General features: G+C 39.1%; 1 protein-coding gene and 1 pseudogene across 2 annotated transcripts in view; both read left to right on the top strand.

Moving 5' to 3' along the window:
- Positions 1 to 9713, top strand: part of SEC13 (SEC13 homolog, nuclear pore and COPII component) — a 37820-nt gene extending 28107 nt beyond the window's left edge. For both annotated transcript variants that reach the window (XM_028101737.1, XM_028101738.2), the window contains 2 exons: positions 600 to 746; positions 9272 to 9713. In XM_028101737.1, the coding sequence (XP_027957538.1) occupies positions 600 to 746; positions 9272 to 9385 (261 nt within the window). In that variant the 3' untranslated portion in view covers positions 9386 to 9713. The remainder of the gene's footprint in view (positions 1 to 599; positions 747 to 9271) is intronic.
- A 6338-nt stretch (positions 9714 to 16051) lies between these two features.
- Positions 16052 to 16492, top strand: LOC114207593 (protein CEBPZOS pseudogene; annotated as a pseudogene).
- Positions 16493 to 17813: the final 1321 nt, after the last annotated feature.

Genomic DNA, 17813 nt, shown 5'->3' on the forward strand with positions numbered 1-17813 from the left:
ATTCCCAAGCAGGGACCAGGGGCAGTCCGAAGTTCTAGGATCTTGGACTCACCTACCTATCAGTCTTCACAGATTACAAAGGAAAGACTAAGGACGACCCTTTAATTATATGCTAACTCCACCAACCATAGACAAAGGTTAGCCAGGCTTCATGTGAGCCTGTTATGCTTGGTCCTGAATTTGAGAAGAACTTTTTCAACTTGTCCCTTCTCACTCTCTCGCTTGGTTTACAGACAGCCATACCCATTCGGTTGAGAAAATTAGACCCAGAGGGAGCCAAGACAAGGAAGTAACTTGGCAGACATGAGGAATATCCAGAGAAAATTTTAGAGTTAGCGATGTAAAGTCCATACCTGAAACCAATATGAGCACGAGAACCTGGGAGACTGAACCAATGTGAAATGTGTTCGCGGGGTAAAGGAATAATGCTGGCTTGGAAATCGGCCGTCCCAGCTATCCACACATAGGAAGGCCTCGGCTCTGCGTTGTGCTGAATCCCCCACCCCATTCCTGCAAAAGTCCAGTATGCCTGTAGATCAAGAGGATATCCGCAGTTCAAGATCCCTGCCTTTCCCTGATTCTAGCCTGTCTTTTCCCAGGACGGTCGTGTGTTCATCTGGACTTGTGATGACACCTCAGGCAATACGTGGTCACCCAAACTATTGCACAAGTTCAATGACGTTGTGTGGCATGTGAGCTGGTCCATCACAGCCAACATCCTGGCTGTCTCAGGTGGAGACAATAAGGTACACTCCATTTCCATATCACGGTGGACAGGGTCCTGTTTGTCTTTAATGTGCCCACTAGAAAGTACAGTTGGATTCTCCATGTAATGACAGGCTTGGAAGGAGCCTTAATGAGGACTGTGTTTTGAGCACATCTCTTAATTACATCATTAAATCTTACAATCCCCCACCCCCCGCCCCGAGGTTGGTTTCCCCCCCTTTACAAACATGAAAGAAGCCGACAGTGGTAGTTAGGCTTGCATAGGGTCACAAAGCTCTTAGGTGGCAGAGTCAGTAATCAGGCTTGAGTTGAATCCAAAGACACTGACTGCCCTGGTAGTCTGTTGCCTTAACCATTTGACCACCTTGTCTTCATGGTGACATTCAGTTAGCACTGCTTAAAATGTTAATAGATTAAAAAAAAAAACCTCACACAAAAGCAAAAAGATTGGAAGGTTTTTGTCAGACACCTAAGAGGCATATTTCTAAAAATCAGTATAATTCATGAGTGTTATTATTCACCCACTATACCTCTTCCTACTGTGCTATGAGCCATACAAAGGAAGGGACACGGAGACAGAGTAGCTCAGAACAATATAGCAACAAAGCGAACGCACTTGAAAAATCCTGACTACTGCGTTGAAACCTACCATATAAAGTTATGGAGCCTCTGCCTGAGAGGAGAGGTCAGCTAGGGAGATGGCAGTGGCTTGTTACTTCTTCCTTTCTGGAGGCAGCTTTCTTAATCATGACGAAGTACATAGTTCATCCATCTTAACCATTTTTAAGTGTACAGTTCAGTAGTTTTGAGTACATTCACATTATTATGCAACCGTCACCACCATGCACCTCTAGAACTGTTTTCATCTTTCCCAGATGAAACTCCTTCCTCACTGAACACTGACTCCTACTCACCCCACCCCCCCAGCCCTAAGCACTGTCCTACTTCCCGTCTTTGTGAATTTGACTGCTCTAGGGACTTAGTGTAAGTGGAATCCTCTAGTGTCTTCGTCTGTGTTGTACCATGTGTCCCATTTCTTGCCTTTTTAAGACTGAGTAATACTCTGTTCTACCACATTTTATTTATCCACACATACACTGATGGACACTGGGGTGCTTCCACCTTTGGGTGTTGTCATGTGCCATGCTGTGCACATGGGTTTATAAATAATACCTCTTTGAGACCCTCGGCAGTTTTTATCCAGCCAGGGGTCCCTTTCACATGTAGTAGTCCCAGAAAGATCTAGTAGGCCCCATCTCAAAGCCATAGAATTTCAGAGCTGGAATGACCCTCAAAGAAAACTAATCCTCTTTATTTCTAGTAAGTGCCAGAGACAGGACTAGACCCCAGGTTTGGTGGTACCCAGGACAGGCCAACAGACCCTGACTTGACTGAGGAGCCCTACCATAGTGTTTACAAGGCAGTAGGCAAGTGCCTGGTTGGACATTCCACTTTTGTAGTCTGCTGTCATTATTCTTTTATGCTTCTTATTCTTCTTTATCATCTTCTTTATCAGCCTGTTTCCTACAAAGAGCACAACTTTCTTGCTGTCTGCATAGTATTCCTTCACTACAGGACTTAGTGTGTTCTCAGTCTAGAGCATTCTGCACAGTGCATGTGTAGTAGATAGTCTGTCTCTAAAGCAGGAATTCTTAAAACCATTTTTTTTTTAATCAAAAACATGTACATAGCTTGAGGCAGTTTTTATTAGGTTATGATTTTTTAATGCCTTCTCCTAATTTTCATTCTCCAGGAACAAACCTTTTCAATGCTTAGCTGTTTCTTCTGCTGTTTACTTCAGTGTAGAAATAACATACTTACTCATCTGTCATCTTCCTCTAGCACACTTCTCAGACTTTAGTGTAGTAAAATTGTTAAGACATGTATTGCCAGGCCCACCCCCAGAGCTTCTGAGTCAGTGGGTCTGGGCGAGGACCCAAGAATTTGCAGTTTTCACAGGCGGAGGTCGCTGCAGATGCCCGGGTCTAGAGACCATGCTTTAAGAACCACTGTTCTCTGCCCCTGTGTCCCCTCACAGCTTGGTTAAAACAACATCCATTGTTTTTATCTATTATTATTATTATTATTACAACTATTACTATTATTTCATGTTACAGCATTATTATTCACAGCATTGCCCCCCCTCTGTTTTTCTTATTTTTTGAGGTGTTCTTTTTCCAGTTTTATTGAAATATAATAGACCTACATCAAAAGTTTAAAGTGTATAGCATAATGGTTTGACTTATATGTACTGTGAAATGATCAGCACAGTAAGTGTAGCATCCATCATTTTATATAGATACAATAAAGAAAAAGGGAAAAAGAAAAGCTTTTCCTTGTGCTGAGAACACTTGGGATTTAGTCTCTTAACAGTTTGCACATAGACCACAGTTTTCACATAGACCATTTAGTCTCTCACAGTTTTCACAGAGACAACGTGAGCTATGGTCATCATTACATCCCTAGTACTTCTATGTCTTACAACTGCAAATGTATACTTTTTGACCCTCAACTCCCAACTCTGGTAACCACAAATCTGAACTCTTCTGTGACTGGTTTTGGGTCTTTTATGGGTGTTTTTAGTTTTATTATTAGATTCCACATATAAGTGAGATCATACAGTGTTAGTCTTTCTTTCACTTATCATAGTGCCCTCAAAGTCCACCCACGTTGTCACAAATGACAGAATTTCCTTACTTTTTTATGGCTGAATAATATTCCATTGTATATATGTACCATAACTTCTTTATCCATTAGGTTGGTTTCCATGTCTTGGCTATTGTAAATAATGCTACAGTGAATTGGAGTGCAGATGCTTTTCAAGATAGTGTTTTCGTTTTCTTCAAATACCCAGAAGTCAAATTGCTGGATCATATAGTTCTATTTTTAATTTTGTTGAGGATCCTCCACACTGTCTTCCATAGCAGTTGTACCAGTTTACAATCCCACCAAGCGTGAGCAAGGGTTCTCTTTTCCCCACATACTTTCCAGTACTTATGTTTTTGTCTTTTTGATGATGGCCATTCTAACATGTGTGAGGTGATACCTTACTGTGAATTCGATTTGCATTTCCCCGGTGATGAGGTATGTTGAGCACCTTTTCATGTACCTACTGGCCTTTGTAGATCTTTTTTGGAGAAATGTTCTATTCAGGTCTTTTGCCCATTTTCTAATTTGATTATTTGGCTTTCTGGTATTGAGTTTTAGGAATTCTTTGGCTATTTGGATATTAACTCCTTATCTGATGTATGACTTGCAAATACTTATTCCCAGTCTGTAGGTTGTCTTTTCACATTGTTGATTGTTTTGCTGTGCAGAAACTTTTAGTTTAATGCTGTCCCACTTGTTCATACTTTGTTGCTTATGCTTTAGGTGTCACATCCAAAAAATCATTGCCAAGACCCATGCCAGAGAGCTTGTTTCTTATATTTTCTCCTAGGAGTTTCATGGTTTCAGGTCTTACATTTAAGTTTTAATCTATTTCAAGTTAATTTTTGTGAGTGGTATAAGGGTCTAGTTTTATTCTTTTACATGCAAATATCCAGTTTATCCACCACCATTTATTAAAGAGACTGTCCTTTCTCCATTGAGTATTCTTGGCTCCCTTGCCAGTTATTAGTTAATTATATATGCTTGGGCTTACTTCTGAGCTTTTGATTCTGTTCCATTTATCTGTTCTCACACCAGTACCATACTGTTTTGAATACTATAGCTTTGTAGCTTAAAATCAAAAAGTATGATGCCTCCCACTTTGTTCTTTCTCAGGGTTGCTTTGGACATTTGGGGTCTTTCGTGGTTCCGTATAAATGTTAGGATTTTTTTCTACTTTTGTAAAAAATGTCATTGGAATCTTGATAGGAATTGCATTGAATCTATAGATGGCTTTTCGTAGTATTGACATTTTAACAATGTTTGTTCTTCTAATCTATGAACAAGATACCTTTCCATTTATTTGTGCCTTCAGTTTCTTTCATCCCTGTCTTGTAGTTTTCAGAGTAGAGATCTTTCACCTCCTTGGTTAAGTTCATTCATAAGTATTTTACCGTTTTTGATGCTATTGTAAGGATCATTTTCTTTTTTAGATAACTTGTTCTTAGTGTATAGAAACACTACTGATTTTTGTATGTTAATTTTGTGTCCTGCAACTTTAATGAATTCATTGTTTAGATCTAAGTTTTTTGATGAAATCTTTAGGAGTTTCTGTATATAAAATCTTGACATATAAAATAGAGACATTTTAGTTTCTCCTTACCAGTTCTGATGTCTTTTTTTTTTTTTTTTCCTTGCCTGACTACTCTGGCAAGGACTTCCAGTACTGTGTTGAAAAGTTATTATATTAGCTGTGGGCTTAGCATATATGCCTTTAGGAGTTATGAACAGATGTTGAATGTTGTCAAATGCTTTCTCTGTATCTACTGAGTGATAGGACTCTTCTTTCATTCTGTTGGGAAGTATCACATTGACTGATTTGCATATATTGAATTATCCTTGCATTCCAGGTATGAATCCTGATTGATCATGGCAAATGATCCTTTAAATATACTGTCAAATTCAGTCTGCATCTATATTCATCAGGGTTATTTGTCCACAGCCTCATATAATGAGTGTGTGTGTTTCTTTTTGATTTTTTTGGAAGATTTTGAGGCTTGATATTAATTCCTTAAATGTTTGGTTAAATTCACCAGTGAAGCCATCTGGTCCTGGGCTTTTTTACACTAGGAGATTTTTGATTATTGGTTCATTCTATTTCAGAAAATTTTTTAATTTTTATAAAAGTAAAATTTGTTATTCAGATTTTGTTTCTTCCTGATTCAGTACTTGGTGATTGATGTTCTAGGTTTCTGAAAATTTGTTCATTTTTTTCTCGGTCCAGTTTGTTGACACAGTTATTTCGTGGTAACATCTTACTTTATTGCTGTGATTATCATTTGGAATGTCTCCTTTTTCATTTATAATTTTGTTTTGGGTACTCTTTTTTCTTTGGTTAATTTAGCTAAAGTTGTGTCAGTTTTATCTTGTCAAAAGAACCAACTCTTTTAGTTAATCTTTTCCATTTTCCTGTTCTCTGTTTCATTTATTTCTGCTGTGATATTTATTTCCTTCCTTCTGCTAGCTTTAGGTGAAGTTTGTTCTTTTTCTAATTAATTCCTTAAGGCATAGGGTTAGGTTATTTATTTGGGATAGGTCTTGCTTCTTAATGTAGGCATTTACTGCTATAAACTTCCCTTTAAGAACTGCTTTTGCTGCATCCTGTAAGTTTTGGTATATTGGTTTCTATTTTTGCTTCAAAATAATTTATTTCATTTGTTCTTTGATCCATTGGTTGTTCGAGAGAGTATTTAATTTGCATGTATTTGTGAATTTCTTAGTTTCCTCTTCCTATTGATTTCTAGTTTCATACCATTATGGTTAGAGAATATACTTGGTTTGATTTCAGTGTTTAATTTGCTAAGACTTGTTTTGGGTGTAACATAGAAAATGTTTCATATGCACCTAATGTATATTCTGCTATCAGAAAGTTCTGCACATGTTAGGCCCATTTGTCTATAGTGTTCAAATCCACTGTTTCCTTATTACCTGTCTGATCTGTCCATTGCTGAGAGTATTAAAGTCCCCAACTATTTTTGTATTACATTTCCCTGTATAGTTATTAGTTTATTTTTAGTTAGAACTGTTACATCTTCTTGATGTGTTGATGCCTTTCTCTCTTTTTTTTTTAAGATTTTATTTATTTTTGAGGGAGAGAGAGCACAAGTAGGGTGAAGGGCAGAGGGAGAAGCAGACTCCCTGCTGAGCAGGGAGCCCGATGCGGGACTCGATCCCGGGACTCTGGGATCACGACCTGAGCTGAAGGCAGTGGCTTAACCAACTGAGCCTCCCAGGTGTCTGGCCCCTTTTGTGTCTTTTTACTATTTTTAAAGTCTATTTTGTGTGAAATAAGTATAGCTACCCCTGCTTTCCTTGTGATTACCATTTGCTTGAAATATCTTTTTCCATCCTTTCTTAGTCTCTGTTTGTCTTGAAGGCTAAATGAATCTCTTGTGTGAAGCATACTGTTGGATCTTGGTTTTTGTATTCATTCAGCCATTTGTTGTCTTGATTAGAGACTTTAATCCATTTACATTTGAAGTAATTATTAAGGCCTTACACAATTGCTATTTTATCATTGCTTTCTGTTTTGTTGATCCATTGTTTCTTATTCTTTTTTTGTGTTTTGATTTCTAATAGTATCAGTATGCTTTGACTTGTCATGTTCTTTTGTCTAATACTACAGGCTTTTCCCTTGTGGCTATAAGACTTACATAAAACCTCTTAACTTCAGTAGAATTCCTAATTTTTACACTTTTACTTTTCCTCACCCTTACATTTTAGGTTAGTGATGTTATAATTTACATATTTTATAATGTATAACTAAGAACAGTAGGTATGGTTATTTTTTACATGTTCTAACTTATAAAGGAGTTATAAGTGAATTACACACCACTGTCATATTACAGAATCCAACTTTAACTATTTATCATTACCAGTGAGTTTTATGCTGCCTTATATAATATTAATGAGCATCCTTTTATTTCTACTCAAAGAACTCCCTTTAGCATTTCTTGTAAGGCAGGTGTAGCTGTGATGAGTTCCCTCAGCTTTTGTTTATTCAGGAAAGTCTGTCTCCTCTTCATTTCTGAAGGACACTTGCCTGCTGTAGTATTCTTGGTTAACAGGGTTTTTTTCTTTCAGTATTTTGAATGTGTCATCCCATTTTCTTCTGGCCTGCAAAGCTTCTGTGGAGAAATCTGCTCATAGTCTTATGGGGGTTCCCTTGTATCTTTTTTCTCTACCTGCTTTTAAAATTCTTTGACTTTTGACAATTACAGCATCTTTATAGCCTCGTTTGGGTTTAGCCTGTTTCGAGTCTCCTGGATCTAGAGGTCTATTTCTCTCCCCAGGTTTGGGAAGTTTTCAGGCATCATTGCTTGAAATATACTCTATGTCCCTTTCTCATCTTCTGGAATTCCCCTAATGCACATACTGCTGGTTTTCATTATGTCCTATTGCAGTCTTTACTATTTTTGTTTTGTTCCTCTGGGTAATTTCCAATGTCCTGTCCTCCAGGTTGCTGATTAGTTCTTCTACATGGTCAACTCTGCTTTTGAAGCTCTGCTACATTTTTCAGTTAGTTTCTGGTGGTTTTTTGGTTTTTTAATGGTGTCTATTTTAATTGAACTTAATTTCATTTAGTTGTCTATATGTGCTTGTAGTTCACTAAACTGAAGAGGCTTATTCTGAAGTCTTTGTCCCACAGTTCATAGATCTTCATTTAGTCAGAGCTTTATTAATTTCCTTTGGTGTTATCATATTTACCTGGTTTTCTGTGATCCTCATGTGAGCCTAGAGGATGGACTTCACTGTTGCCTGGATTCTCTGGTTAGGCTTTCTATACAGTCAGGACTGGCCTCTCTGTGAGGCTTCCCAGACTGTTGTTTGGAGATGCAAATTAGGCAAGAGTGAAGACTGACTGTCCTAGTTAGATGAGGCACTAGTTTTGCTCTGCAGACGGGAAGCTAAGCACTGTGTGCTCTATTCTAGTGCCACCATAAGCAGGGCTGTTGGATGGGCTCTACAGCTTCCCACATGCTCTGCTTAGGTAAAAGTAGTTTTCCTGCCCTTGGCACAATGGGAAAAGCAACTGAAAAAGCCGGTCATACTTTTTTTGTGGTCTTGACTCAAGCCAACCTGTCCCTAAGTTTCCTGGTGAAATAAGGCCATTGGCTTTTGCTGTGGTGGACCTCCAGCTTTGTCGACCCCCCTCTCTGCTAGAGTTGCAGGGTCATGCAACTTCCAGGTGTTGTAGCGAGCCCTTGCTGTCTGATGGGCCTGGGGGCCATGCTCTTCAGCTGTTTGGACTAGGACTCAACTCTGCTACCCGGGCAGCCCAAATTCAGGGACCTCCCAGATTTTTCTGAACAAGCTTTCTGGATGTGAGGCACCAAGGGCCAGGAACTGCAGCAAGGGGGGGGGGCGGTGGCTATGCCTCAGCTTTTCTGTCTGGTCTGCTAATATTCCAGTGCCAGTTCCTGGAAACCCTCCCCACTTAGTCACAATCATTCCCAGTAATTGAGCCCCACAAAGCGACAACTTACAATGCTGGATAACTGGATGTCACCCTGTGCTCTTTTCCTTCTTGGAGGAAACATAGGTTGCACATGGTGCTATGCCAACCTGGGTAGGGGGCCATGCAGTCAGCACGTAGCCTTCCCACTTAGCCTTCTGGTACAGTATCTTGGTCTCGGTGGAGGGAGGTGCTTCAGCCTCACTGTTGTCTTCTAGGATTCCCTCAGTGGTTTCTTGTTCATGAATAGTTGTTCTTCCTGTGGGGGGAGCCAAGTCAGGAACACCCTTTGTCACCGTCTTGGTGAGGTCACTGTCCCTACCCCTTCTTTCTTAATCTGTGGGGATTTTTGTTGACTCACAAGCTGAGTCATGGCCTGATGGGGGACCTGGGAAGGTGAGGGGTGCAGACCTGTAACAGGCTCCGTGTGCTGGCTTGCAGGTGACCCTGTGGAAGGAGTCCGTTGATGGGCAGTGGGTGTGCATCAGTGATGTCAACAAGGGCCAGGGTTCCGTGTCTGCTTCCGTCACAGAGGGCCAGCAGAACGAGCAGTGACAAGAGAGGCAAGGCCCAGCTCCCCACCTGCTGACTCCAGGACTGCCCTTTCTTGGACCAACCGACCAAATAGCTGGGAGGAACAGCTCCAACACGATTACTTTCCCAGGAGTAGTACAAATGCAACCAGATTGATCATCTGCCTTAACATGATTTGATATGGTCTGTAATTTACTGTCCTGCTGAAAGCATTCATGAGGAAAAAAGCTACAAATGATCTTCAGATCTATTATTTTAAAATATTTTTGGCCATTTTTATGTACCTTTTGGGTTCAGGCATTATTTGGGGGATTTTGTTTCCAAAAAAATAAATTCATATTGCTTATAATTCTTCCTGCATTACCCTAACCCCTCCCTTAAAAGCTTATTTTCATTCTCATTGCAAAATCAGTGTACTAGAACAATGTTCGCCAAGACCCAGGTCCCTTAGCACTCCCCTCCCCCCGACACACAAAAATTTGGTCTGTGCCTGTAACATGCCCATGATTCCAGTTATACTGAAGGGGCCAGAGGGATGAGAAAGGGATGCCACATGTGGACTTTGGTGACAGGGCTTGTATCCTCTGAGCACACATCCTCTTCTGCAGAACGGGAATAAAAGTCTGCTTTACAGAGAAGACTCAGATGAACTGCACGTGAGTGACCCATAAAATGCCATGCCAATGGAAGGCAGTATTAACCAAATAGCAAGAGACTGGCCCAGAAAGTGGGCATGCTTCATTCATGTTACGGACCCTGTCAGTGAGGGCGGGGCCTGTGCCGGAGACCATGGTTCTGGTCCTGCTCAAGCCTGAACCAAGTATCACTGCTTAGCAGAGGCCCTTGGGACCCTCACCTGAATCAGCAGCTGCCAGTTACTGAGGCCTATTGCAAGCCGGCACTACGCTGGAGACCCTGCACATTTGGCAACACAAAAGACTGGTGAGGTGTGTGTCCCCAATTTACCAGTAAGAAGATAGAAGACCTGCCCAGGGTTGTCCACTGCCAAGCAGTAAAGCCACTATTTGAGTCCTGATCTGGCTCAACTCCAGAGTGGGTGCTGTCAAAGGCAGAACTCAGAAGGGGGTGTGTGGAGGCTCCTCAACTATAATCTGGGATGGTGCTCACAGCAGACCTTTATGTGAGTGCACTTAGCTTTGCGAAAGGTCAGGCCACTCACCTCAGGAGGCTCTGTGCACAGGAAATGTGGACCCCAGTTCTACCTGCTCCTCATCCTTCATTTTTCAGCAGTAAAACCCGTTTTGAAATAAATATTAGATCATAATGCATAAAATGGGAAAAGGTGGAACAACTATCCTTGAAATAAGGATAGAGAGGCCAGAGCCCTGCCCCTTGGCCTCCCACATTGTTCTGCACAATCCGGGCCTTTGGAGAACAGTATGGGAACTGTGCTTCTGTCCATTTATTTGGATGAGAAAACACCCACAAAGGCACCTTTGCATACACTTCTCAGTGGACAAAAACTACCTTTAGTTCTAGTTAGCTCTTGACATGTCTGCCTTCCCTAACAAGCTCTGTGCTCCCCCAAGAACAGGCCTGGTCTTCCTTATGGTGCCTGCTACCCTCAACAAATAATAATGAGAAGCAACTAATCCTGTGTCACACAGTGGGTTGGTGACAGGTTAGTGGGCTCCTGGCCATATGCTGTTGGTAGCTCACACCACCAAGATCAGTTAGGGTAATCTGGAGGTAAATGAATATTAAGGTAAACCCTTAATAGTTTATGCTTAGAGTGGTAACATGTTAGCCATTCCTGGAGTAAGTGAGATTCCTCAAATTTGTTACCACTAAATAGGCTAATCAAGTGGAAATATCATGTGTCAATCTTCAAGGGCATTTGACAAGCCCAAGTGATACAAGTGTAAAGGTAATTTAAAAGGTATAGAGAGGGTAAGAGGGCAGTAGCGACCACAATGTTTTTTAATCCTTTCACAAAAACAAGGCAACTGGGATAGGAAATGCAACCCCTAGACATTAAGGTAGTCCCTCAAACCTTAGAACGTGGAGGATTAGGGTCAAACCATTCATATCTGTAATACCCGTGTAGGAGCAGCATAGGCAAGAAAGGGGAGCTTTTATGGTCCTCTGGGCCAGGTAACCCAAGAATGACCAAGTATTCAGAACAAAAAACTCAGCAAGCCAGTGTGAGAACTGGCAAAACTAGAAGATTCACAGGCTCTCACAAGTGATTTCTAAAAGATTTCCACTGCCATGCATGAAGGAGTAGTAGCTATAAGAGTTTCCCTTACACCACAAACAACTAGAAAAACAATATACATGAAACAAATGCTTATGGGCATAGGACAACAGACAGTGTTTGGGTAAGGGAAACAAGTGAGGGGAGTGCCAGTTGCCCCAGCTTATTGCTTAGGAGCAGCTTCCAGGCCAAAGGGCAGGGAGACAATCCAGAGTCTAGTGGTCAAGTTGAAGAGACAGAAGTCAGAGTCCAGAAAGCTAAACTAGAACCTATTGGACAGAGTCCTGGAGAAAAGGGAGCTACTCAGAGCAAGCTCCTTAGATCTGTGGAAGCATCTCCTACAGTCTGACCTAACCTGCATACATGAAAGGCAAAACTCTTCATGACCAGAAACCAACAGACCACACAATTCTTGAACTCACAGAGAGGGAATAGTTCATGTGCCCAAGATCCAGAGTGCAACAACTTCAGAATACACAGAGCATTGGGTAGAGTCCTAATAAAGATCATGTCTTAATAATACATTTTAAATTAGGTCTAGATTAGAGGCTCCTCTGGACCATAAAACCAAGCCTTAAGGTCCGAAATTTCATTTTGTGTCAGGTCAGAGCCCAACACTCTATTAAAGGAAAAATAAAATTAAGCACCTGAAAACAAAAGTCATAACGTCCAGCTTCGAATCCAAAATTACCAGTTGTGCGAAGAAGAAAATAGAACCATAACCAGAAAAGGAAAAAAAAAGATACAGAAGTGAGACCATGAGATTAGCAGATAGACCTTAAAAACAGCTATTATATATTCAAGAATGTAAAGGAACAGGAACACAAGAAAAATGATACCAAAAGTTGCAAATGGAATTTCTAGAAATGAAAAATTCAATATCTAAAGTGAAAAAATATGGGAGTAAGAGCAAGTAGACACTGCAGCAGGACAGATCAGTAAGTCTGAAGACAACAGCAATAAAAACTATACAAACTGAAGCACATAGAGTAAAAGAAACTAAAACAACAAACCGATCAACAGACCTGTGGGACACTATCGAGTAGTCTAAAATATGTGTAAGTTGGAGTCCCAAGGAGGAAAAATAAAATTTAAGGGGAGAAGGGACAGAAAAAAATATCTGAGGATAAAAACCGCTAAAATTTTTCCAAGCTGGATTAAAATTATAACCCTACAGATTCAAGAAAATCAGAGAACCCCAAGCAGAACAATATACATACAGACCCCATAATAAAATTGCTGAAATAAATAAAAATTATAAAATCAGCCAGAGAAAAAGAGACATACTACATACAGAGAAACAAATATAAGAATGGCAACCAGCTTCTCATCAGAAATTTTGCAAGCCATAAAAAAATAAACGTCTTTGAAGTGGTGAAAGGGAAAAAAAAAAAAACCATCAGCCTACAATTCTAGAGGTAGTGAAAACATCTTTCAAAATTCAAAGTGAAATAAGGAATTTTTTAAATTAAAGCCAAAAAAATAGTCACCAGGAGAACTGCATTACAAGAAATGTCAAAGGAAGTTCTTCAGGCAAAATAGTATCAGAAAAAAATTTAGATCTAAACCAAGGAATAAGGAGCACCAGGAATAGAAAAAAAAAAAAAAAATCTGGGTAACTATTACACTTCTTTTCCATTTCTTTTATCTCTCAAAAAATATTTTAAGTGCATTTGTGGGGCTTACAACTTACGTAGAAATAAAATCAGTAATAACAATAGCACAAAGAATGGAAATGGGGAAATTGGAAGTTTTCTGTTGTAAGGGTCTTATAGTATCTATGAAGTGTTATATTTGTTGAAGGTATACTGTATTATGTTGAAATTGTATTTTTAAATCCTAGGTCAACCACCTAAAGAATAAAGCAAGAGAGGGTGCCTGGGGGGCTCAGTCGTTAAGCGCCTGCCTTCGGCTCAGGTCATGATCCCAGGGTCCTGGGATCTTTAAAAAAAAAAAAAAAGGAATAAAGCAGAGAATATAGCTGACAAGCCAATAGTGAAGATAGCAGGAAATCCTAAAATATACTTATTCCAAAAGTGGTTATGAAAAGAAAAAGGAAGAAAGAATAGATGGGAAAAAAAGAAAGAACAAATAGGACAAATTGAAGGCAAACAGCCAGCTGACAGATTTAAACCAAACTTCGTAGGTCATTGCAATAAATATTAAAGGACTAAACACTCCAAATAAAAGGCCCCTGATAAGAGATTATCAAAATGGACTTTAAAAAAAACAAGACTCAACTATATGCTGTTTATATGAAACCCATTTAAATATAAACACAAAAACAAAGGACGTTATATGAAAAGAAAGTTATACTATGTAAACAGTAATCAAAAGAAAGCTCAATTTGTATATTAACATCAGATAAAGTAGACTTCAGAACAAGAAATATATTAAGGATAAAGAGGGACAGAATAATAAACGGGTCAACTCATCAAGAAGACTTAGCAATCCTAAATATATATGCACCTAAAATAGAGCTTCAAAATAGGTGAAACAAAATGAACAGAACTGAACAGAAGTAATCTACAATTACAGTTGGAGATCTCAACATTCCTCTCTCAATAACAGAACAAGTAGACCCAAAAAAATCAGTCAAGTTATATAAAACATTAACCAGCCAAATACTCAATTTGACCTAAGGGGGATTCTACCCAACAACATTTAAACTCATTCTGAAGTACTTTGGGAACAATCATCAAGATGAGACCAATTTCTGAACCATAAAACAAAATTAAATCTAGAAGAACTGAAATCATACAGAACACATTCTGTGACTATAAAGAAAGTAAATTAGAAATGAGTGCTAAAGGTATCTGGAAAATCCTCAAATGTTTAGAATTTTAAGCAATCCACATCTAAATAACTAATGGGCCAAAAAAAAAAAAATCACAATAAAAATAGCTATCTATGGAGGAAAAGAAGAAACAGAGTGGACAGGACAAGGATGGAAGATGTGGTCTCTGCATGTACTTTGTTTTATACCATTACTGACTTTGGAGCCATGTAATATTTAATAATTAACTCCAAAAATATGAAGTCATAAAAGAAAAAAATCCCTAAAAGTTGGGGAAAAAAACATAATTTTAGTTATTTACAAAGGCCATGCCATAACCACACAGAGAAAATAAATATTCAAGTGACTTTAAAAGTGTTTTGAATGTATACCCATAATAGGCTGCATTTAGTAGTTTTATGGTTGGTAACTGTAGTACTCTTGTTTTGATAGTATTATGTTGATATTGTAAGATGAAGTAAAATAATGGTAATTTTATTAAGATAATTAGAAAACGATTATTGGGATAAAGAAAAGAAATTTAAATATAAAGCCTAGGAAATGAAAACACTGACCTTAAATTTTATTTGCAAATAACAGTATGAACTCAGGACTTATTTTTCTCTTTCTAAAAAGTATGTATTTCTAATCTTATGTACAAGATGAGCCCAGGATCTCTTATTGGGACAGAAAATAAGGAAGCAATTTAAAAACTATAGGGTCATGTCAAAAGCAGCACATGGGAACCAACACATCAAATATGGAAGTATCTAAAAGAATAATGACTATAACTGATTGAAACACATATAAAAAAATCCATCCAATAGGAAGAAAACTTTGGAGGTTGCTAAGATGCCAACCTTATTTTGAAAATGAGTAAACAGATTTTTTAAAACCCTGCATTTGGGCACCTGGATGGCTCAGTTGGTTAAGCGTCTGCCTTTGGTTCAGGTCATGATCCCAGGGTCCTGGGATCGAACCCTGCATCAGGCTCCCTGCTTGGCAGGGAGCCTGCTTCTCGCTCTCCTCCCTGCTGTGCTCTCTCTCGTTATCTCTGTCTCAAATAAAATCTTAAAAAATAAAAATAAAAAATAAAATCCTGCATTTATCCTGCCTTCTCTGTATGAACTTTATCAAGATTAACAAAATAATTGAAGGAAAAATGCTAATAAATGTAGAAAGCAATAGAATAGAAAATCACCATTTGTAATTTCTAGTTAAAAATGAGTGTAGACAACAATAATTAATGGTACATAAGTACACTAAGTGAAAAGTTCATAAGGTACTACGTGTTGAGGTGTAACTACTAGTTTAGAAAAGCAGGCAGGAGAATAATAAGTCAGACAACGCCACAAGGAAGTGGTCGGCTAAGTCCAGAATGTGGGAAACTGTGCAGGACAGTCTGTTGTGTGAAATGAATGATGGGATGGAAGGGAGGGGCAGGTAGAGGACTATTGTAGACTAAGAGACTTAAAGGACTGGACAACCAAATGTGGGCTCTGAATCTTCTGGAAAGAACAAGATAAGGCCACAGCCAGAGATCTAAGCAAAACAGATATAAGTAACATGCTTAAAGGAGAATTTAAAGCAACAACCATAAGGACACTCACTGGGCTTGAGAAAAGAATAGGAGACATCAGTAAGACCCTTACCACAGAGATAAGAGTTAAGAAAGGAATCAGGGTGCGTGTAAGCCCCTCAGGATGGCCCACACTATGGAACCAGTGGCAAAGAAGATCTTTAAAGGAGTTTTAGTAGTTGAACTCTTGGGCATTTTTGGAGCATATTTTTTGTTTAGTAAGATGAATACAAGCCAAGATTGCAGGCAAACAATGAGCAAGAAATTTCCCTTCATCTTGGAACTTTATTACAAATCTGATTCCGTACAACTCCGAATGTACGGATTCAGACAGCAAGATCAAGAAAAATGGTTGAATAGCAAAAATTAGGACCAGTCATCGCGTTCAGCCTCCCATCTAAGCTGTTTGAGACCTTTGTGGGGGAGAAGAAAGATAAGCACACCACATTGCAGACTCCTGGCCCCACAGAACAAAACAGGAACTTCTGCTCTGCCATGGCTCACAGTCATTTCCCATCCCCTATGCAAATCCCCTGCTTTTGTTTGTTGCTTTCCTTTGGCATTTATTATTAAAGACTACCGCTTAAAAAATAAAAGACTAGGAGAAGAAAGAAAAAAAAAAGAAAGAAAGAAAGGAATCAGAGATGAAAAGTGTAGTAAATGAGATTAGAAACACACTTGAAGCAATAAACAGCAGGCTGGAAGAAGCAGAGAAACAAATTAATGACCTAGAAGACAAAATAATGGAAAGCAGTGATGCTGAACAAAAGAGAGAGAAAAATGAGAATAGACTTAGGGAACTCAGTGACACCATCAAATTAGTAACATTCATATTACAGGAGTCCCAGAAGAAGAGAAAGGGGGGGCAGAAAAGTTATTTGAAGAAATAATAGCTGGAAAATCTTCCCTAATCAGGGCAAGGGAATCAGACCTCCAGATCCAGGAGGCACAGAGAACTCCCATCAAAATCAATAAATGCAGGCCCATGCCAGGACATATTATAATTAAATTTGTAAACTATAGTGATAAAAAACATCTTAAAAGCATCAAGACAAGTCATTAACTTACAAGGGAAAATGCATAAGGGCTAGCTGGAGAAACCTGGCAAACCAGAAGAGAGTGGCATGATATATTCAAAGTGCTGAATGGGAAAAGGCTGCATCCAAGGATACTCTATCCGGCAAGGCTTATCATTCAGAATAGGAGAGGTAAAAGAGTTTCCCAGATAGACAAAAACTAAAGGAGTTCATGACCACTAAACGAGCCCTTCAAGAAATATTAAAGGGGACTCTTGAGTGAAAGGAGAGACCAAAAGTGGCAGTACAAAGGCAGGAAACACAAAAGCAGTAAAAATGAGTATTTCTCTAAAAATCAATCAAGGACTCACATACACACACACAAAAGGATATAAAATAAAATATAGGGGAGTCTGGGTGGCTCAGTCTTAGTTAAGCATCTGCCTTTGGCTCAGATCATGATCCCAGGGTCCTGGGATTGAGCCCCGCATTGGGCTCCCTGCTCAGCAGGAAGCCTGCTTCTCCCTCTCCCACTCCCCTTGCTTGTGTTCCCTCTCTCGCTGTATCTCTGTCAAATAAATAAAATCTTTAAAAATAAATAAGTAAACTATAAAAATATATACCAAAAACATGGGGAGGAGAAAAGAATGGGTTCAAACTTGAACAACCATCAACTTAACACAGACTGCTATTTGCAAAAGGGGTTATATACAAACCTAATGGTAACTATATATCAAAAACCACTAATAAACATGCAAAGAACAAAACAAAATCCAAATATATCACTAAAGAAAATTCAGCAAAACATGAAAGAGATAAAGACAAAGGATCAGAGAAAATCTCCAGAAACAAGCAATTAA

This window comes from Eumetopias jubatus, unplaced genomic scaffold (assembly GCF_037043125.1).
Source record: "Eumetopias jubatus isolate StellerSeaLion01/CBP00866 unplaced genomic scaffold, mEumJub1_p1.0 scaffold_1, whole genome shotgun sequence".
Taxonomy (NCBI): Eukaryota; Metazoa; Chordata; class Mammalia; order Carnivora; family Otariidae; genus Eumetopias; species Eumetopias jubatus.